Source organism: Stigmatopora nigra, chromosome 6 (genome assembly GCF_051989575.1).
Source record: "Stigmatopora nigra isolate UIUO_SnigA chromosome 6, RoL_Snig_1.1, whole genome shotgun sequence".
NCBI lineage: Eukaryota > Metazoa > Chordata > Actinopteri > Syngnathiformes > Syngnathidae > Stigmatopora > Stigmatopora nigra.
This window is the reverse complement of record NC_135513.1, coordinates 5243746-5265323: the sequence shown is the minus strand read 5'-3', so window position 1 is coordinate 5265323 and position 21578 is coordinate 5243746. Positions and strand designations below refer to the sequence as shown.

General features: G+C 40.5%; 3 protein-coding genes across 7 annotated transcripts in view; 2 read left to right on the top strand and 1 right to left on the bottom strand.

Annotated features, from left to right (window-relative positions):
- The first annotated feature begins 236 nt into the window (after positions 1–236).
- Positions 237–6750, top strand: melk (maternal embryonic leucine zipper kinase). Of its 3 annotated transcripts, none has more exons than XM_077718900.1 (18): positions 237–417; positions 581–701; positions 785–870; positions 1366–1482; positions 1562–1705; positions 1806–1874; positions 1958–2050; positions 2146–2244; positions 2553–2621; positions 2698–2796; positions 2959–3045; positions 3585–3716; positions 3808–3954; positions 4045–4312; positions 5625–5724; positions 5807–5963; positions 6038–6141; positions 6226–6750. In XM_077718900.1, exons 2-18 carry the CDS (start codon positions 623–625, stop codon positions 6401–6403), a joined length of 2028 nt encoding a protein of 675 aa, XP_077575026.1. In that variant the 5' UTR covers positions 237–417; positions 581–622; the 3' UTR covers positions 6404–6750. The 3 variants fall into 3 exon arrangements, with proteins under 3 accessions (XP_077575026.1, XP_077575025.1, XP_077575024.1); XM_077718899.1 differs by having other exon boundaries at positions 4042–4312; positions 5628–5724; XM_077718898.1 differs by having other exon boundaries at positions 4042–4312.
- A 386-nt stretch (positions 6751–7136) lies between these two features.
- Positions 7137–9102, top strand: LOC144198426 (uncharacterized). Of its 2 annotated transcripts, XM_077719427.1 has the most exons (4): positions 7137–7280; positions 7368–7429; positions 7509–7567; positions 8424–9102. In XM_077719427.1, the coding sequence occupies exons 2-4, from the start codon at positions 7387–7389 to the stop codon at positions 8745–8747; spliced, it is 426 nt and encodes a 141-aa protein (XP_077575553.1). In that variant the 5' UTR covers positions 7137–7280; positions 7368–7386; the 3' UTR covers positions 8748–9102. The 2 variants fall into 2 exon arrangements, with proteins under 2 accessions (XP_077575553.1, XP_077575554.1); XM_077719428.1 differs by having other exon boundaries at positions 7280–7429.
- Positions 9103–17080: 7978 nt separating this feature from the next.
- Positions 17081–21578, bottom strand: part of pax5 (paired box 5) — a 32603-nt gene continuing 28105 nt past the window's right edge. For both annotated transcript variants that reach the window (XM_077719424.1, XM_077719425.1), the window contains exons 9-11: positions 19657–19743; positions 19244–19330; positions 17081–17994 (exon numbers count right to left, since the gene is read on the bottom strand). In XM_077719424.1, coding sequence (XP_077575550.1) covers positions 17912–17994; positions 19244–19330; positions 19657–19743 — 257 coding nt within the window. In that variant the 3' untranslated portion in view covers positions 17081–17911. The remainder of the gene's footprint in view (positions 17995–19243; positions 19331–19656; positions 19744–21578) is intronic.

Sequence of the window (21578 nt, the reverse complement as noted above, 5' to 3'; positions counted from 1 at the left end):
AAGATTTTCTTAATCATTCTTGGCAACTGAAAAAAAAACATATTTTCAAGTGTCACCAAGAACTTCCATAAATTGTTTTGAAAGGAATATGATGAAAATGATTGCTATTTGATGCTGTCAGTAGAAGTGAATGAGTAAAGAGAGAAGAGAATGGAAAAAAAAGTGAATGAGTTAATGGCCAAAGTTGAAATGTTGTCCAACAGCCACTTGACGGCGCTCGGCCGCTAAAACGGAAAACGGAAGTAGAGTTCTAACGTGCGAAATTCAAATCATTTTGGCAAAACACTCGATCGCTGCCACGGTTCACCTTTCTTTGCCTTGCTAATTAGTTGACGACTTTGCAAATCTCATTTGACGAATTTGCATACATTTTGGTGATCTAGGATAACGTCACCGCGACGTGGTCTTTTCCCTGTCGTAAGTTGAATTGTTTTGTGTCACCGATTGGTTGTTTCCATGAACAATTGGCGAGCTATGAATGAGTGTGTCTCACTGTGCAATATTGGTTTTTTAAGTATTGCTTATTATGATCGACTATGCACTTCTCTGGTGTAAATGGATGTCTTCTTGGCCATTTCAGCTGGTTTTCTCCGCGACAGCTGGGTGGGGCAAAGTCGACAAAATGCCTATGGAGAGGATGGAATCACGTCGGGAAGACGATCTTTACAAATACTACGAGGTTCATGAGACTATTGGCTCAGGTAATTTGCTGAAAACATCAAACCATGTCTAAAAATACGTGTCGATTCCAATTGTGGGGCTTAAATTTGCCCTGTTTTTGAAGGGGGCTTCGCTAAAGTGAAGCTGGGTCGGCATATCCTGACAGGAGAGAAGGTGGCCATTAAGATCATGCAGAAAAAGGACCTTGGGGTGAGTCCTAAAAAATGTATTTTAATAGATTATTGGTATTGAAACACTTTTGTGGTATTTTCTAACTCACCTAAAACAATTGTAAAGGTGAATGAGCAGACAATGTAGAATCAGGAGATTATATATGTGGAAAAAAAATCCCTGTATCAAACAATAGTGATATGAGAAATGTTATGCTTCAAATTAATATATTTTTATGCGATCGTGGAAATATAGCATATCAGTACAAAACAGCTGTCACAATTTTGCATAACAAATGAGAGAACTTGCATACCACCGGCCTGATTAAATAAAATTGTTTAGTTATTAATATTATCATTATTATTTCCTATTTGTAGCAAAATGCCCTTCAGGGTTGAAACAATTGCTTAATTATTTGTATTTTTTTGCTGTCTATGATTACACATAATGGATCTTGAACTTGAAGCTTGTTTCTAGGAAGCTTGTGTTATTGTTTTTTTTTTTAAACTAAATGAGTTGACATAATATTCCTAGGACGATCTCCCTCGTGTGAAGCTAGAAATCGAGGCAATGAAGAACTTAAGTCATCAGCACATCTGCCGTCTCTACCAAGTCATTGAGTCCTCCACACAAATCTTCATGATACTTGAAGTGAGCATACAAAAAGATTGATATCTTAGAGTTGAGCATGTGTCCCCTGCATATGTTGTTTGACACATATTTCTTGCAGTACTGTCCTGGAGGGGAATTATTCGACTACATCATAGCAAAGGACCGGCTCTCAGAAGAGGAGACAAGAGTATTTTTCCGACAAATCGTGTCAGCCATGGCATATGTCCACAGCCAGGGCTACGCACACAGGGACCTAAAACCGGTTAGAACCAGCTTGCATACTCAGAAAACATATTGAAATGATCCGTGTTCATACTAATGGTGACTAATGATGAAATCTTGCTGTCTTTCTAATCATTTAGGAGAACCTATTGATTGATGGAGACCACAACCTGAAGCTCATAGATTTTGGGTTGTGTGCCAAACCTAAGGTAGAATATTTACACTATACTGTGTTAATTGTATTTACTGATTCCTAACAGTCATTTCATTTTTATTGGATTTTCTATTACAGGGAGGTCTGGGCTATGAGTTGATGACATGTTGTGGAAGTCCAGCTTATGCTGCTCCTGAGCTCATTCAGGGAAAAGCTTACATTGGCTCAGAGGTGAACCCCCTTTAGTTCTATAGCTTTGTGATGGCTTTGTGCGGGGAAGTAATAGAATGAAATGTAATGTAACACTGCTTTTTTTCTCCCCCGAGGCCGATGTTTGGAGTATGGGAGTCTTGCTGTTCGCGCTACTTTGTGGCTATCTACCTTTTGATGATGACAACTGTATGGTCCTCTACAGGAAAATTACCGTAAAGTCAAATTTTCTCAAACTTGAATTCTAACCTACTCGATATGATCTGAGTATTGCTATGCATGCGTGTCAAACCAGTTCTTAATTGTCAAACTGATGTTCAAACAATACGACTTGGAAAAAATGTCCCAGGATGCCACTTAAATATTTTCTCATAATTTCTAACGAGGCCACTGCATGAAGAACATGACCTTTCAAGAATAACCGGGAATAAAAACAAATGCCAAAGAGCTTACATTCGATTATTTTATTTTTTATGGAACATTAATGTGTGTACAAGTAATAATGTAAATAATGTACTTTCAGAGAGGAACGTACGACAACCCTTCCTGGCTATCCCCAGGAAGCGTCCTCTTGCTCAATCAGATGATGCAAGTAAGTAGACTGGTATAACAAGAGTATTAAAAAAAAAGGTCCATATTTAGTTGTATTTACCATGCTCGTCCTGTAGGTGGACCCCAAGTTGCGCCTGGCAGTACGACAGCTGCTTCAGCACCCTTGGGTAATGAAAGACTACAACACTCCTGTGGAGTGGTACAGCAAGCAACCGGTATGATCAAAATAAACGCATACACATGAACTCGCATACTCGTTCTGATTTAAACAGCATCTTCCAACCACAAAGTATTCAGTGAGGCCATTTGGCTAAAATTTCCAATGATGTGTGTTCCCTCAGTGAGCTCTATTAAACCAATAGTCTCTTATTTTGTAGCTGGGTCACATAGACCAGGACTGCATTACTGAGATGGCAGTCAACTTAAAGCGGTCCAGAGAGAGCACCACAGCACTTGTTCAAGAGGTAGGTGACATGTTTTAAATTTGAACGATAGGCATTTAGAGGGAAGAATTAGGAAACTGTATGTAAGAATAACAAAGAAAGCAATTAGTCCTATGCTTGTCTTCATGTAAGAACTGAACAGCAACACTATCCCAAACCACCATATTTGATCATTTTCTATATCTGGCAAAGGTGGAGGTCCATTTTTGCACAACAATTTGATCTTGTTTTGCACTTTGTGTTGCAAGTTAGCGAGTGGGCTTGGTGATTTTATTAAATATGCAACACGCAATTTCAGTTCTTATCTTTAAATGGCACCTTTAACATGGAATTGTAAAGGAAAACTTGAAGCAAGAACTTGTGCTCTCATTGAAGAATTCTTCTCAATCTGCTAAACTATGAAAGTCACCTTAACAAAATTGAGAACTCGTACAAACTACTGAGAACATTTTTTCCTGAAATATCCGAATGCATTATACACGCTTAAAGTTATACTTTTGGTGATGTGACACGAGTTTGACCTCAAATACAATGAATTAAACAAGTGCTCATGTGTGCAGTGGCGCTATGACCACATCACAGCCACATACTTGCTTCTGCTGTCAATGAAGCAGCGAGGCAAGCCTGTGCGTATCAAAACGGAGCACCACTTCACCGAAGATACATTCTCTCCTCTACATGGTGGATTACAGGTTAATCTGCAACTCCCAGTATACTTTACCCGCTCAATGTTTCGTCCTCGGACACTCAAATCTTTTTTTATCCCTCTATTTTCAATCTAAGAAACCACATCACTATGCTGATGACGATGACGCTGTGATCCTGGATTCTTTGGATCTTTGCTCCGACTTCATCGATGATTGTCCGTGGGTTGCACGGCACCCCCAGCAAGGGGTTTGCGGGAAGATGGAACCCACTCTTGATGACAAGGTTGTCTTAAATGGGGAGAAATTTGTCTTGCACGAGCTTCATCAAGAAAATGCTTCATATAAATCAATTCCTATGTATATTCTCCAGAAGCTGGCATCTCCATTAGAGAAAAGATGCAATCGGAGCCCGGCCGAGAGAAGAAAAGCAACAGCCACGCACCACCTGGAAAGGAGGCACAAAGAACGCCAACAAGCCAGTGAGAACAAAGAGAATGTTGCCCAGCGGGAGAAAGAGGTGGAAATATTTGCACTGCCTCCACCCCGCACGCCCACCTCAAGCAAAAAAAGCATGCAACCTAGGAACGTTTTGACCACGCCCGGTCAAAATGTCTCAAATGGGTATAAAAGCACACCCAAAGGTAGGAATTTCATTCATTTATTCTGCTCTTCTTCCATTAACACCTGTCTTTGTGTTCTCTATTCTGCAACAAGTACAATTGTGGAACTCCAAGATATTGTTAGTAGGTTTAATGAAGATTTGGACAAATGGTGACATTTAAGTAAAAAAAACTCAAGCCCAAATGTTGGTAGTAACAATTTGCAGTGGATGATTCCAGCTTTTGTGCAAATTGTTTGGGGAAGGCCTTTTTTATGCCTCTGTGCTCAGAGCAAAGATCCTTAAAAGCATGCTTGGGTGATTTTGGTCAGGGACTAAAGAGCACTGAACCCAAGCCTGATCAAATAAAACTTTGGGATGAACTCAAAAAGATATTAGCCGGCAGGCCCTTTTCAGATCTAACATCCATGTTTTTTTTGGATGAATAGTTTGAGTATTCCCACAGACAACAAAATATCGAAGCAAGCAGAGCTGAATTTGTTTCGCTGTAAAGTGGCGGAATAATGGCCCAGGCTTTTGTTTTCATTAGCGCTTGTACTTTCATCCATTCATTTGTCTTCTCTCTAATCATTGCAGCACCACAACCCACATTGCACACATTTGCAAATAAATTGTCTTGTGGTAATAGGCGTTTTATTTATGTTTCAAGGGAGTGTGTCTTGTTTTCCCTCCCATTAAATCTTCTATTTTTCAGTGATTTTCCCAGTATTAAGCCTCTAAAAGTGGACATGCACATTTATCAGTCAGTGTCAACTGGATGCTTGGCTTATTGTGAGGCTAATTCCATTGGCTCAAATGGCGACCGCTAATTGAATTGGCAGATCATTGCAACCTTAATTATATGCTAAGCGGAATCTGATGCGGGGATATTGTCCTCCTGTAGCCACCCCTTTTTTCCCCCTTATTTAACTACCTCACGCCCACGTGTGGTTGATCACATCAAAAGTCATGGTTGCCTCTTGTGAGCGTATCGACTGTCTGTATTCCGCTTTTGCCTCCCTGAGTCCAAGGTTGAGTTGCCCTTGTCACCTGACCCAAGAGGTTTTATGCTTTCAATGAGTTGACATGACAGCAGAGGGAGTCTCATTTACTGTAGGTGGAATTCCAAGCAACAGCTCTCTTTGCTGTCGTACTCTGTCTTAAAAAAGCACCCCCCCCCCCCCCCAAAAAAAATCTGTTTTGTTTAATATGAACTGTAAATATTTATTTATTCATAAAGCCAATACTACACTTATTGAAATAATAATTGGTCATAAAAATAATTATTTGTAGCAGCTGTAAAAAGAACTCAAGTTAATTTTACACTATATTTGGGTTTGTTTCTCTGCACGTAGCAGTCGAAGGAAGTGGTTCCAAAGAGCCCGTGAAGAGGAAAGCAGTCGAGAGCAAAGAATCCACAAACATAGAGATCCTCGCTTTTAGTCCTGAACGAAGGTGAGTCTCCCTCCCCAGTCCAGGAAAAAAAAAACACCCACACCTTTTGCTTCAAGTTTTTTGTCTGCGTTCTTTCCCTCAGGTCTCGCTCTTTGGACCTCCCCGCTAGCGGAGACAGCGGACGGAAACGGCGAGCAGGGCGAGTGTTTGGCTCCCTGGAGAGGGGCCTGGACAAGGTGATCACCATGCTTACCCCCAGCAAGAGACGAGCGCAGCGTGACGGCCCACGCAAGATTAAGGTGCGGTCTTACGAAATGAAAATGTGAAAACTCCATATGTGGGCTGTCTGATGGGGCGCTTCAACTCCTTACAGGTCCAGTACAACGTTACCCAGACGGGACAGACAAATCCAGACCAAGTGTTAAACCACATCCTATCCATACTGCCTGAGAAAAATGTTGAATTCAGACAGAAAGGGTGAGATCTATCTCCGCCTGTGCCCCTGTCCACCGACTATGAACAAACACTGACAAATATATTGTTTTTTTCCCACTTTTTCAGGTACACAGTGAAGTGCAAGACGCTGGATGACTTTGGGAAGGTGACCATGGCCTTTGAGCTCGAGGTGTGTCTCCTGCACCGGTCAGAACTGGTTGGCGTGCGTCGTCAGCGCCTAAAAGGAGACGCTTGGGTCTATAAACACTTAGTGGAGGACATCCTTGCCACATCCTGCATCTGAACTCAAAAGACTGCTTTTTATTACCAGCAAATGTCAGAACAAAATAATGTTGTGCTTCCTAATCTAGTTGTTACTTGTCACTTGACAAGAGAATTATGTTAAAACTAATGACTGTACAGTTGTTTATTGGCATGCAAGCATGTTTTTAAACCACACATTGTTAGATATGGTAGCATAAAATTGCCGACTAATTTGATGGGGATATTGTGATTTGATTTTTTTTTTCAATTTTTAAAAATATATATAAATCTGTCCACTTTATGGTGTTTTTATGTACTGTATATCAGTGTTTGTCTGACATGTTTGTGGCAATATAAAGGGATCAAAATAAATGTTTTTTTTAACAACTTGGTCATCCATTTATTGCAAATATATTTTCCACATCCACCTTGTGATATGTGAAAATCTGTTCTGTCCAGAAGTATAAGGGTATTTAAAAATATACACAATTAGACTTACTTCTCTTACTATAACAGCATTTTACAATACTTGTCTGTAGTCCAAAAATTTGTAAAAATATTTGTTGGGTGAATTAAGATGATTTCCATTCATCATATAGTCTTTTAGACTGAGCACATCAATGCTCAAATGGTTCTTGTTAATGGCTTGTGTGATATTTGATAGCAAAATTTCTTTTTTGTTATAGAATGTTTCCTTTTTCAGAAGGTTTTGACAAGGTTCCGAAAATATGAACAATGCTCTCAGAATCCAAAAGTGGCTTGTTGATAGTATTTGTCAGTTGCATGGTACTGTTACCCCTTTCCAACAGAGGGCGCACTTCCTTCCAAACTTGTCATTTTACAATTATTTCTTTTGTATTTTGCAACCTCATTGACAAGAGATTCAAGTATTAATGTTAGGAAGGTGCGAGACCAAGGTGAGACAAGGCGATCGTTTGGGCTTCATTTTGCACTCAATTAATTCCAACGATTCCAGTTTGAGTTGAAAACCACGAATTTTGCAGGTGTGCGAGTTGGAGAAAGATGAGGCTCTTAATGGCAGCTGTTCTCATTGTGCTCTTATCATGTAAGTTAAAGTTTGTTCCTTTAATGTCATGTAATATTTAGAGCGGCTGTTTTGACGCTTATCATTATTATGATTTCAGGGCTGTACCGGGCCTGGATCTCCAACAGCACTTTTGACAAACATGCAATTCCTTGTGAGGTGAGTAGAAATGTTTGTCCTCCACGTTGTTAAGTGATCCAGATTGAAGCCTTTTGCAACAAAATGTTCATACTTGCATCAGTGTCGTGAATTTATACTACACTACGATTTGTTGTGATGACATGCATTATTCATACCTAAAATTGTGTTCAGTGTTGAGTCTTTGCCTGCCCTTGACAGCGATGGGCGTCCAAATAATTTAAAATAGGAGGACTGGCTGCAAATTTTAATGTTTCAGTGTCATTAATGGTACTGGGTGTCCAGTCTTTTTTGACTTGAAGAGTTGGCAGTAATCATCCATTAGCCAGACTCTCACTGTCAAGGTGGTCATGAGCTTTCAATGGTAGCCAATAAGTTAACATTGTCTCAAATTTGAAATAAAATAAAAAAATGGCCCTTACCTGGAAAAACATGGCACACTGGTGCCTATACTTGGTTTTGCATTGAACCCAAAGTGATCTAAATACAGTCTGAAAAATGGCAGGTTAGACATTCCAAAAATGTATATTTTTTGCAGGAAACAGTTAAAAAATTGCATCAACAAATTGCATTGTCATTGCAATTCTGCTCACTTTTAAAAAAAAATCTGAGGTCAAGCTGTTTACATCCACATGAATCCCTTCCTTTTCAACAACCTCCAGTTTACTATACATTTTGCACCTCTGATGATATTCCAGTAATCAGTGTATTGTTTTCTCAACCAGTTACTTCACACTGCACATACTTTTTCATCATTTCAGTGTTTTCTCCCTTACAAGCTTAAAATTCACAATGAAGCACCAATTGCCCTTCCCATTGAAATCCTACTAAAGGATAACACTGAAAAATGTTAGCAGTGCATCTACTTTTCTTGCAGGAGTTTTCCGCGAGTGATACAGCGGTCTACCTCCTCCTGTCTCCCCTAAGCATGTACTCAATTTTGACGTCTACACTTGTCAGACTGGTCGTAGCCGCCCCAACGTTAATCTTCAGCGCCCTTCGTCACACCGTCTTGCTCCTGGTAGCGACGCCCGCCTGCATGCTTAGCCTGTTTGTGTCCGCCATGCTCACCTGCATACTTGTGGGCATGTACCTGCTGCATATAGCTTTGGTGGGGGGTGTGGCTGTCTGGACACTTGTCCAACATCCTAGTGATGTAGTTCACGAGAAGGTCAAGTTCCAGAAGAAGAGGCAAATCTGATATATTTTTATAGCAATTCAATAAAAAAACAAAAAACCTTCATTTCAGCTTTTGCCCTCATTGACTAAACCAGCATACAACTTGATTTATTAGGTCCATTTATTTGGAGCCTTTGTTTAAATTGGCTCTACAAAAAGCCTGACCTAAATGAGGGTGAAAATATGAGCTGCTTGTGCCTAAAGCCACCAGTTGTCCACTTGTGAATCTCTTTCAGTCTCCCTCTTCAGCCCACTTTTAATACGGATGCCCAATTATGTGCGGATTGTTTCCCTGCTTTCTCATCATTAGCCTTGTCTGTCAAATGAGATGAACTGGCATGGAAATAATTAAAATAAGAGGATATTTTTGTAACTCATTCCAGTGTTGTTTTTGTTAACACGACACACAAGCTGGAAAACTATTAAAGCAAATTAATCGCCAGCAAAACTGTGTGGAGATGTTACAAAGCCTATTCGCCTAATTCGAAGTGGCAAAAATCAATTTTACTCCCAGTATATTTACACAGCAAGCGCATAGCCCCGACATAAAAAGTAATGAGTGAACTTTGTGTCTGAAAGAGACAGACAGAAGAGGAAATGAGGCAGGATCATAGAGATTTATGACATGTCCGTGGCCTTCTAATTAGCATAAAGACTGGACCGGCCCACTGAAGCAGAGAATTAAAAAGCCTAATTGTGCCGTCAGCCTTCCCCTCTCGCGCTCTCCGTTGACTCGACTTCATTCCGCGTCGTATCCGTCTCTTCGGTGTTCCGCCATTCGTTTATGGAGGAGGCCTGCGCTGATGCAGATTAATTGTTGGGCATAAATGGGAGCCGGCTTGTTTGTAATTGTCTCTCAGATGGGGAGTGGATGGCTCGGCGCGAGGGCAGGACAGTCGAGAGATGCGCTTACTGAGTGCTATCGGCTCTCATTAAGTTGTGAAGGTGCATATTATGTCGGGGCCAGTTACTAAATATTCTCAATCACTGGGATAATGTCTTCAAAATATTGTGAATATGGTCTAACTCATTCAACTGAGATTGTATTGTGTCTGTTTGAATGAAACTGAGCCGGACTGGCATGTGTTCTTTCTAAATAAGATGATGTCAAGCCCCAGAAAAAAACTGGGAGATGTTATCACAGAACAGAATCCGTTTGAACTGAACTGACCTTTGCGTTACACTTTTGGTATATGTTGTAGAATTAATTTAAGAAAGTGGAGGCTAACAATGGACTACTTTTCTACCTTTGTGGTCAAGGCATTAGAATAGAAATAGTAATAAAATGAGAAAGCTCAATATTTATACTTCTAATGTCACACTGCCAATGGTACCAAAATATCATTTAATGACAAAGGAGTTTTATGGTGCTTATCCACCAGCATTTTCATACAATTTCAAATTATCTGTGTGATAAAAAAACTATGCAAGAGGTTGTAATTTTCCGAGGAGAAGGGAAAAAAACTGCCCTGTTTACTTGTCTCCCCTGTCAAAAGCTTTCCAAGAAGAAGAAGCAGCAGGCGAGGTTAAAACTTCCAGGCCCCACATTTGCTCTTTTTATTCACCACTGACAGGTCCCACATACACACTTATAGAAAGCAACACTCACTTCAACTTTCCACTTTGCCCCAATTGTGCAACCTGCTTTTAACCTCTCGATCCTTCCAATCCATCCCACTTTTCTCCTTTTGCTCTTCTTCCTCCAGTTTTTTTCTATTCCCTCACTCTAATTGGTCTCTGCTAGGTTAGCTTGGACAGGCCTATTCATCATAGCACCATCCTCAGAGACAAACCCTCAGGGAGGCTGAGGGGATGGACAGAATCAGACGGGAGGGCGAGAGGGGTCTGCCCCTTGTCAACCAGTTCTTCATCTTCTAGTGTTCACTTGAAAAACAGAAACAACCAAACAACAAAAACTGACTTCTTTGCGATCACTTCATAAATACAGGCACATTTATAGTGTTATTAGTTCAACAAGCTACTTCCATGCTGGGTATTGTCGCAACACACACACACACATGGAATACAGGGATGACATTTGTACCATGTGCTATCTGTATGATAAAGAGTGACATGAACCTAAATGTGTGGTAGCACTCATTTTTACCACTGTCACTGTGCACTGTGTGCGTTAGGCTGTAAAGGGCAATGAGAAGCATGTAACGACTGATTTTGTGAGGTCCAAATGTCTGCAGTGATAAGGTCAAAGCAGATGTTTTCTCACTTTGCCGCTGTGTGTGCGTTGTGAGTAAGACAGCAGAATTTCTCGTCTTTTCATGTGTTGACAGCTTGGTCAGAATTAGCTTTCCTGAACCACAATTTTCAATACTTTGATGGAGAAAGATGTCCAATCTATTTTGACTGTCAGGGTAAAATTGATTGGATGTCTATTACTGTTAATGGCTGTTTTTTATATACCGCACTATTTTCTTCTTTTATTAACTAGTACAATAAATAATTGGTAAATACCGTATACAATTGCCGTAGGCAATAAAGGCGTTAATATATCAGCAAAATTAAGAATGCCATAAAAAAGTGAAAATGTTGAATTTGTGTCCAGAATGTTAATATTTTGTGTTCATATTTTGCGACCATAACTTACCTGTTGCAGTTATAAATAGGCAATTTCACACTTTTAACCCCCTCCCCCACCCTTCCGGAAGTGTTGTCAGTTTCTTCTGCTTGCTTTCTGCCTCCGCATATCTCTCGAGCATTGCTCCGTCTTCCTCGTTCGTCCATTCACTAATCAGCCGAGGCCCAATTATACTCCTTTGGCCCCCCGCACCTCATCTCTTAACGGGGCTCTGGAGGGCCAAAAAGCACACATGCTGATTGACGTTAATTTGCATGACTCCTTGGCCTCCACTCGCACACTGTTGTCGGTCTTCTCATTTGTAGAAGAGGAGGAAAAGGGGAAGCTTGGGGCTACCAACGTCAAGTTATGTAATTGTGAGTGATTAAAATGGGGAGATTAAGTCGGACTTAAATTTCAACTTCATGGCTGTATGAGTTGGCTAAGTATTAAAGGTTAAAGATGCTGTCAACTGAAATACATGACGTATGTTTGAAAATAAGTGATGTAAACATGGGTGCATGCTAAGAACAAGTCATTGGTAACACCCTGCCCTGTGGCCATAGAAACGCTACGTATACAACCCTAAAAGAAACTACAACTAAAGATTTAATTGACTTGACACGTCTTGTAGAATGCGTCCCAGTCTCTCTAGTTTCTTGTGTGTCCTTTAATATCATGTTAAAATCAGAGCAGTGCCGTAAATCCCATAAAAGTTGTTCTGAGTAAACAATGCTTTCATTAATTACAAGTACTGAGGGTCCATATGGAAAGGCAACCGGGTCCAAGGTCTGGGCTAGAGTCATCCTATATAGAAGCTCTGCTGTACTATATGAAGCTTAATGGATTGGCTTCAGTTGGCAAGTACCCAAAAGTGGGCCTCACATATGGGCACACACACAAATCCTCACTTGATTTTTCTGTTGCGGCATCTGGGCAGACACCCAAACTGTGGCCTTTGTCTCAAGCTGGCCACGTGCTGTTTTTGGTACGTTTGCCGTGTTGTCGCCATGTCACGGCTCGTGTCCTATTATCACCAGTCTCACCCCACCCCGCACAACTCGCATAGCCCCCCGCCACCTTCTTGTTTGCTCCACATCCACAGAAGGACAGAGGTGTGCAGAATCGGCCAACAGCCAAGATTGCAGCCATGGGACACTCAACCCGTCCCCCCCTCATTTTAGGAAGCCATGAAAGGAGATGAGCATCCTTGTGATGCGCTTCCACTCAGAAAAACTGTTGATGTCTAGTCTTGAGGCTGGGTTTTGTGTCAAGGAATGGGACATTTTCACCACTGGGTGGTCGTAGTTATATTAACACTAATGCACTCACACTTGCCCCCCAAAATTATCATTTTTTTATTCTGAAGGACCAATAAAATTATGGCAAATATTTACAAATATTTTTTCTTCACATTACAGGTACATAAATGGAATTAATCACCAACAACAGTCACTCAGGTGGACGGATGGACAAATACACAGACTGAAAAAAAATGCATCAAGCAAGCTTTCAGTGAGTATTTCACATTGTAAACTCAATATGAGATTTTTAGAAGGGAAAAAAAGGACAATAATATTACCAATGTAAATGTACAAAAATCAGAAGATATTCACTATTTATATTTAGTTTTATGAACAACAATAGGGCTGTAAAAGAAAACGGGAAAGCAAAGGAGAGGTCTCCAGTGATATATGATATCTTTGGCAAATTGGCACTGCCGTCAAATACATTCAAATATTCAGACAACACACGACACACAAAAGGAGAAAAACACCAACTTTTGTTTTGCAACTACTAAAAAAGTGAATAGAAAACATACACATTTTCTTCAAGAAGCTCGTCTTTTACGTTTTTGTTTTTTTTAAACCACCCCTTTTAGGATATTTGAAGGCATTTCTTCGAAAGTCTTTTCTGAAGTATTTTTATTTCGTTTGTTTTTTTAACAAGAGTTTCAAACAGGCATCACAGGCTTTGGTGAACATTACAGATATGTCTTCTTCTGTCTTTTATGATGAAAAACTTTTGTGTTGTCTATATGTTTTAGAGATGGACAACTGCGGTTGCGTTTTGTCAATTGTGTCAAGAAAATGACTTAAATATCAACCGATTCCACAACAATGTGATCATTTTTTAATTCCAAGAATTCTTCAACAAGTACACCCATTCCTATTTTAATTGACTAACACACTAGATCGGAAGCCATGAGCTAAAATCAAAGTCCACATTGTTATATAAAAGGCCACAGTAAGGTGAAAAATCATCCTTTTTTTTCTTAGACACTCATTTTATTTGAGCTCCGTCTTGTTTAAAAATCAAATTAAGATGTACACAACGTGGTTATACTTGACTCTGAGATCTGTCCAGCGCATGGTTCATACCAGTAAACAGAAAACAGATTGTGCCACTAATTGCTGTCAAGATGTGATGCTGAAATCCCCTCAGGTTTTATACGAAGGCGGCAGCCATCTTCATGAATTCATGTTGAGGCTTGCAAACAGACTCTTAGAAATACCAATAAAGAAACATCTCATTTTCCGTTATTTAAATATAAAAAAAACATCAGGCAAGCGCTCTTAATGAATAGATCACAAGACGTGACTTTTGCCATTGAAATGACCTGATTTGGGGGAGAGAAAAAAAAAAGATATCCTCACTTTTTGTGAATTTCTGACAGAACTGCAAGCACTAAAGCTGAATAGTCAGTGCGAGAAAAGTAAGAAAAAGGATTAATAGGCCATCCATAGAAATAGGGAGAAGGTCACGAGGCTGAAATTCAACAGAATAGTTGAATATTCGTAATCCGCGTAGTGAGTGCGGTGGTTTTACAGAAGGGGCAAAGGAGATATGATGAGATTGGAGTTGGGGCGAAAGAAAACGGGATGGGCTTCTGATGGCGCAGCAGCTTTGGCCTCCCCTGGGGGAACACAGGAGCATAAGGGGGGCCGCAGCGGTGGTGGTGGTGGGGGGTCACCCCGCCCGGCAAAGGACAAAAGGAGCGGGTGTGTTCTTCAAGCTAAGTGCCCGCGGTACCACCCACAAAGCGGCCCCCCGACCCCGCTCAATGTCACGGCTGCCTTTCGGGTAGGCCAATGAGAGGCCACTCAGTCGGCATGAGCCAATTAGGTCATAGCAATGGCAAGGTATGTTGTGTGGCAATGCTTTTGTTGACAAATAATCCTGTTAATGTATCAGCAGGCTCCATTGTGGCCTCCCTTCCGTGCTCGGGCGACTACATGTGTGGATAGGAAGCCCCTCTGGCTTCAAGGAGAATGGCCTTCGATCAATATTGGCTTCAAGTGTAGAGGTGTATGTGTATGTGTTGAATTAACAGATTTGGATCATGTATGTTAATGTTTTTTTTGTACATAGTTTGTGTTAGTTTAGTGTCCTTACAAGTTAAGTGTATTTTGAATTATAGCCCCAGCAAAAAAACATTTCAGTCATTTCCTCCGATCATATTTCCAGGAAAACAATACAAAAATCAACTGTTATCACTTTACTTTTTAAAAAAAAAAATGTCATTGCACTCAGTTAAGTCATAGGCATTCGTTAATATAAAGTTAAAATGGATTGAAGGCCTTAGCACCGTCAATGGCACTGAAACATGAGTATTTATAGTCAGTATAAATGAATTGGTTGTCTCTTGCCATTAGTAGTAAGTTAAACCTCCAATTTAATGATTTTACATTATTTATTTAAATTTCATTACTTTGTCTTATAAATATTGTATTAATTAACATTGTATCATAAGATTATTTAATTATAATAATAATTGGTACCATAATAATTACTTGCTAAAAATAGCCACTTGCCCTATCAAGTACTAAAGGTCTTGACTACATATCCACTATAGTGTCCAATGCCCTTTTAAAGGGCTTGATTAAACAATATGTTATAATGTGTAAATGCAATATTTGTATATTTTCAGAAGTGACTGAAATGTCCATGCTGGACTATAAAATGCGCTTGAACTCATCGGAGCATCGATGTAACTGGAATGTGTGTTGGACGTATTGTAGTTGGCTTGTTTGGAATTTTTGTGTTCAGGAGGCTTGGATTTTGTGACGTGCGGTCACGTTGAAGGGGGTGTTAAAGGCACTGTCCTCATTTTCAGCTGGTGTGATTCAGGTTTGATAATGCCACAGAAAGATTGAGAGAAAAAGGAGAGAACTGAGGAAAGGCTTCCGCAGTAAGATGTGTGCTGGCAGCACAATAAGAGAGCTGACAGGAGATTTTTCTTTTGAGTTGTGTGCCCACACAACTTTCAAGGTCTACTGATACAAAAGAATACACTTAATTCCAATTTCCAATCTGAGGATTAACAAAAGTTGAAAAGCTAACGCAGTTTTAGGATTTGGTTGTGAAGAGCTACATCCAAATGAACGACACCACAAAACTCTTTGTATTTCTAATCTGAAGAAATCATTCTAAAATAGGAATTTAAAATGTCAATCATTTGATCTTTTTGGTTGATGTAAAGTAGGAGGAATCACATACAGTTATAGAAAGATCCAAAAGACCAACATAACGGTCTTCGCCCTATTGACTTTCGATCCATGTTGAAGGAACAATCAATCTTTTACTGTGTGTACATTGGATAGTGATAAGGCCTCAACCCCGGCGTCATAAATTGTCACAGCGCAGAACTAACATGGGAGACGAAATAAAAGTCAAATTGGTTTCTCCATGAATGCACGATTTTCCTAGAACAATCTTGGGATGTCAAACAACAAAGGGCCAAGTCATTCAAAAGTCAATGATAAGAAGAACTACTTCAACTGATTCAAATATAGATTTAAAAAAAAACATCCCAAAATGAAAATGGCAACTTCAACGATGATTCTCTTGTGCTTTTCTATTTAGTCAGCCGATACACTTGGGAACCCCCAACCATCTTGGAGGAATTTTTAAGAGTTACCGTAAAAGGGAGTGAGTGTAAAAAAAAGAAAAAAGTGGAGTGAAACCACTTTGTGAGTTCCTGACTTCATTTTAAATAAGTAGGAAGTGAATGAAATGACTACCTCATATTTTAAACAAGAAAAACCTCAGTTGGAACACATTTATAAACAAACAAACGTTGTCTTTTTTTTGTTATAAAGATTTTACTGCATCATCATAACTATTCTAGCACAACAGTGGGACACATTATAAATGGTTACAGGCATTCACTCTCATCGCAGAGTGCGGCGCAGAAAAGCTTCTCAATATATTACTCTTTCTCCACCGTTATAAATAGCTCTTGATGACTACTAAATCTTGGTAAGGTTGGTTGGATAGCACTTTCCTCTACTCCAACTCTCCCTTTTTTGAGTTTAGTCGGGCCTCCTCATTCATCATATACACTTGAGGTCTGTGCTTGTCAGAAAGGCTCATCCTCATCATTTATTGTTCTTTATTGTCATTCAGGGATGGGGAACCTTTTTTTTCTTCAGAGTGCCATACTCAATCAAAAATTCAATCAACATAATTTCATTCTGTACCAGCAATGGCACCATGGTAAACAAGGGGTTAGCATTCCTGAGGTTGATGGTTCTAACCTCAGCTTTCTGTGTTGTGGTGGCATTTTTTTCTGTGGTAATGCAATTGCATGATTTTTTTATTTTGTTTTCACAAATTAGAGTTAGAGATGGACCAAATCTGACACATCACATTTTTAACTGTTTTGGTAGCCTAATTCTTATGTTTTTTTTTTTAACTCATTAGCTGTCATGGACAGGAATATGAGTGAAAAATAGTTGAATTAATTTCACTACTTTCCCATGATTCGAGATTTCAAATTCAACTGTTTGACTTTAAAGGAACAGATAACACCTTTTTTCATGTGTAACGCAAAACTAAAAAAAAATTCTATGGCGTGTAAGGGTGGAGGAAAAAGCAAGCAAAATTGGCTGTCCCTCTTTAGCTTTTTAAATCAAATTTTATTAATGTTAATATTTCAATGATGAGAGAGTAGACAGTATAGAAAATGGATGGCTGGATAAATTTGGCGCAATTTCATATATCTTCAAGCTTGGCCAATTGGCTGTAGGTTCCCCACCCCTGTAGTCAATCCAAGAGGCTGGCATTAAAAATGTTTGGTCATTTAAAGTTATGCAAGTTGGATTGTCTTTACTTCACCGTAACATGGCATAGAACTTTGAATTGATTGACCGCTGGTTTTAAAAAAAAAAAAGCGTGGTCTGATTTTGCTCTAGCCGGGCCACTCTGTTCATCAGAAAAATGAACGGGAAAAAAAAAAACATACACAAAGCAATCAGCCCACAAGATCACAACACATTTAATCATAGCTTGCGCAGTCTCTTCGATTTGTCAGTGGTCGAAAACAAAGAAAACCACGTTTTATGTCACAGTCTTCGTTCGGAGTTGCAGAAAATGTACTTGGAGTGGATGAAGGGCCCCTACCTGTCGCACTGCATCATGCGTGTCCTCACAGTAACCTTTCTAGAGGCTGGCAGTGCCTTGGTGGGTTTCAGTGGCAGTCCCAAAACGATTCCCCATTGTCAAAATGTAAGGGGTCCGTGCCCTTGGGCAGGCATGTTGAACTTATCAGTGCTGGTGCTATCCTTTCCTTCCCTCCTTCTCATATGGCCACCTCTTCTCAGCGGGTGCGGTCAGTGACGGTCGTACGCTGAGGCGGTGGCTGTGGCGCCGGGTCCTCCCCCACGCGATGTCGCACTGTAGTAGTACGGGGACCCTGAGGGAAAGGCACTTGTTAAAACATTCTTGCTTTGTCTGCATTTCAGATAGATGACAGCAAATATACAGTTTGACAAAACAATAATACCATTTTAAAATGATAGGTTTTTCCATAAGCAGTGTTTATGCCTTGCAGTTAGGAAGTTTGTGTGCTAGAAATGGCAGATTATGTAGATAAACTCAACATGTATGTGCATTATGGGCATATACCTTTTTCTGACGAATAGATTTTAGTGATTTTTTTAAAATTTAAGAATATTTAAATAACTTTTAGGGGGTAATATTAGTATAACTAGTTAAATTTGAGTTACTTTAGTACTTCCATTTCATTAAAGAGTATTCAGGTAGTTTTGGGGGTATTTTACATGTATTTTTATTTAGTCTATCTTCTGAAATAACTGCGTACATCTATGAGTATTTTACTTTTGGGGCAAAATTCAGTAGATTTTAGAATATATTTAGAAATATTTCAGTTCATCTAGCATTATTTTTGTCACACACTGGAACACTTTGACCTTCTAGGCAACTGTAATTAAATATAGTTCATTATCTTGTGGTGTTGCGAGTCAAGGATATTTGAAGGATATAATTGGTGTAAAACTGTGATAATAAATTGACATTCTATACATGAAACTTTAACGTAACATTATTATTCGAAATCAATGTAAGCAATAATGGAATGGGGCAATATACGCCGTGGAAGAAACGTGCTTACTGGATTTCTCACAACACCACACACTCACGCACTCTAGTCATTGTAGTCAGAAGTGACAGCTCTGCTACTGCTTTGGATCCCTTGAGTCTATTCACTCCATGGGAAGAGGTCAGTCAATTAGATTCTGTAACCTGGAAGATGCACTCCAACTCTCAGTAACCCACGCATCCCATCCTAACACACTTTTCAATGTCACATCCATCAATCTGTCTGGCTGTGTGCTGACAGATTACGTCCAACATCCAGGTAATCTCAGGAGGCCCTTCGGGGAAGTGAAGCGTTAAGCCACCCCGACAAACTATTTAGTCTCACTCATGACTTCATCCTCTCTCACTTTGTATTTTCTTCCTGTCTCAACTTTTTCTTTTTTTTCCCCATTTGTCACCTTCACTCTCATCCATTGTCTCATTATGTGAGCCCGGTCCATTCTTTGTCATCCATGCTAAGCCCCTCGGTGTCTCTTTAAGTGTCCAAAGTATCTTCCTCTCTCAATAAGTGAATTCTCTGCTTTTTCTTCATGCTTTGTGCTTACCTTGCATCTGTCCCGCCTGGCTGGTAAAGAGACTGGATGAACAGCCGATTTCCGTACCCAGGAGAGAACCGTAATCTTGCTGAAACACTGGGGGCAGAAGAAGGAGGGAGGGGGGTTATTTAATGAAGCAGTAAGTAACCAGAGCCTGACCTCTGACTTTATTTTTGCGCCATTATAAATGTAACCACCGAAATGGCTCTCTGAGCATGACAATGGCAGTTTGCAAAGATATTTTTATAGTGTTAGTCTTTAGACTACAGGTAAATAAAAGTAGAATTGCTCTTCAAGTGTATAATGAGAGAAGGGGAGTTTCACAAATATTCTACTCTAAATATTAATTTATTTTGTCAAAGGAGACAAACCACTGAACATGTCGACTTTTCTTCCCCCTCTACTTTTGTGTGGAAACCTACCTAATAAACTTGGGTTGGGAAATCTCCAAGATTCATTATATGTGGAATACTGAGGATGGGAATAGGGGCTCCCAGAGAAATCTCCTCCTGTAACAGAGAAAACAAAAAAAAAGGAAGTAGATTGTTAACTCTTTGAGTGGTCACTTCAACGGACATCTATTCAAAAGTTTTCATTGGTTTAATTCATTCACTTCCAGCCCGGGTGAGGTATATTATTTAAAATGATTGTCTAAAGAAATATTTTCTTAGCCCTCAACTTATTTCTAACAGTGGTAAGAAATTCGAGGTATTATTTAGAACCTAAAGGCAAGCCAAAACTGGTGTCAATTGCACCTAAGAGCCAACATCCCAGTTTCCCAAGCAGAACAGTTTGCCGTGGCGCCGCAAGTGAGCGCAAGGCACACTACTGCAGCCGTATGATAGTGTAGCTTTTCTCCCTCATTTACTACCTACTGTCTGGGGTTTACTTAAGGCTCTTGTCTCCGCTTCACCCTTTCCCCTGTATTTTTTTCCCACCTTTTCCGATCTGCTCGCATGGCTGGAGTCGGCCCATCACCTTTCACATCAAAGCAACATTCTTCCACATTTCTCCTCTCTTTTCTCACCCTGCTGCTGACTTGCTCTTTTTTTTCCCCAGTCTTTTTCACTCTTTGGCTCCTCTCTTCTGAACCCTCTACTTTCCCGGGGGGATCCCTCTCCCATCGCTGACAGTCACAGACCCCTGTGCCCACCACCCCCAACACATCACCTCCATCCCTCCTCTCCCTCTCGCTCTGTCGGTTCTGCCTCAGTGCTCTCCAACACCCCCTCTGAGTGTCAGCCCCCTGCTGCACTGCGAGAGTGAGAGAGAGGGAAGAACAGAAGAGAGTTGCTTACTTAATGAAGGTATGATATTAGACAGGATGGACAAAAACGAGGGTAATTTAGCAAAGATCAAACACAGCCAAGTCAGACGGGCAAAGTTTCAGGTTTCACTGGCTATAGTGTTTCTATAGTTCAAGGGTGTCCAAATTAAGGCCCGCGGCCCGACCATAGCACGCTGCCGTGTTTCAATGATTCGCAGTAAATAATCATTAAATGTGGGCTTCACAAGAAGTTTACCCGGAACAAAAAAACAATTTTGTCGCGGCATAACATTCATGGGGCTGTATCGCACAGCCTATTTGGAAAAAAATGGCGACATTCCTCCATGCTAATTGCACATCGCAGGTGCCAAGGCCACTTATTGCCGTCGAATAAAAAGCATCGTGAGACGAGAGTGCATTATGGCCAGTGAGAATGAAGTTTAACAATTTCCTTCATTTTCTGGACCGCAAGCCTCACAAGGTTCGCTGGGGGTGCTGAATCCTATCCCGCCCAACTATGAGCATCAGGTAGCCAGCCAATCGCAGATCAAGTTTAACACGTGTTAATTTTTCTCATTTTAAAAGCTCCATAATTTTTACCCTATTCCTCGATCCTCTGTTTAACGAATGAAAGTGGGAGGATTTCATCTTTGGACACCACTGGTATGATTCGACTTTGCCAGAAAGTTATCTTCTCCACATTACCCACATGTACAAGAGTTTGTGTGTGTTTGTCTGCAACTGTCAGGTGGGGTCGGGATGTGGTCTCCATGGCATCCCTGGGTGCGAACATCCTCTCCCCTTGTCTTCACCGCGGTGACGGCAACATGTCAGGTTGTTTAGGAGACAAGAGTGTGGGAGTGAGGGGAGGGGGGACGGTAAGAAGCAGAGACGAGGCTCACGGGTCTCCCCTGTGTAGCGCCGTGTCAAGGTCGCACACGCACTCTGTCAAAAACAAACGCGCACACACACAAACAGCGCACAAGCGGAGACGCTCCCAAATATGCTGTCAAACCTGAGGACAGGACGGGGTGAGCGCATGGGGACAGGGCGACAGGGTTCGCCATCTTGGGACGT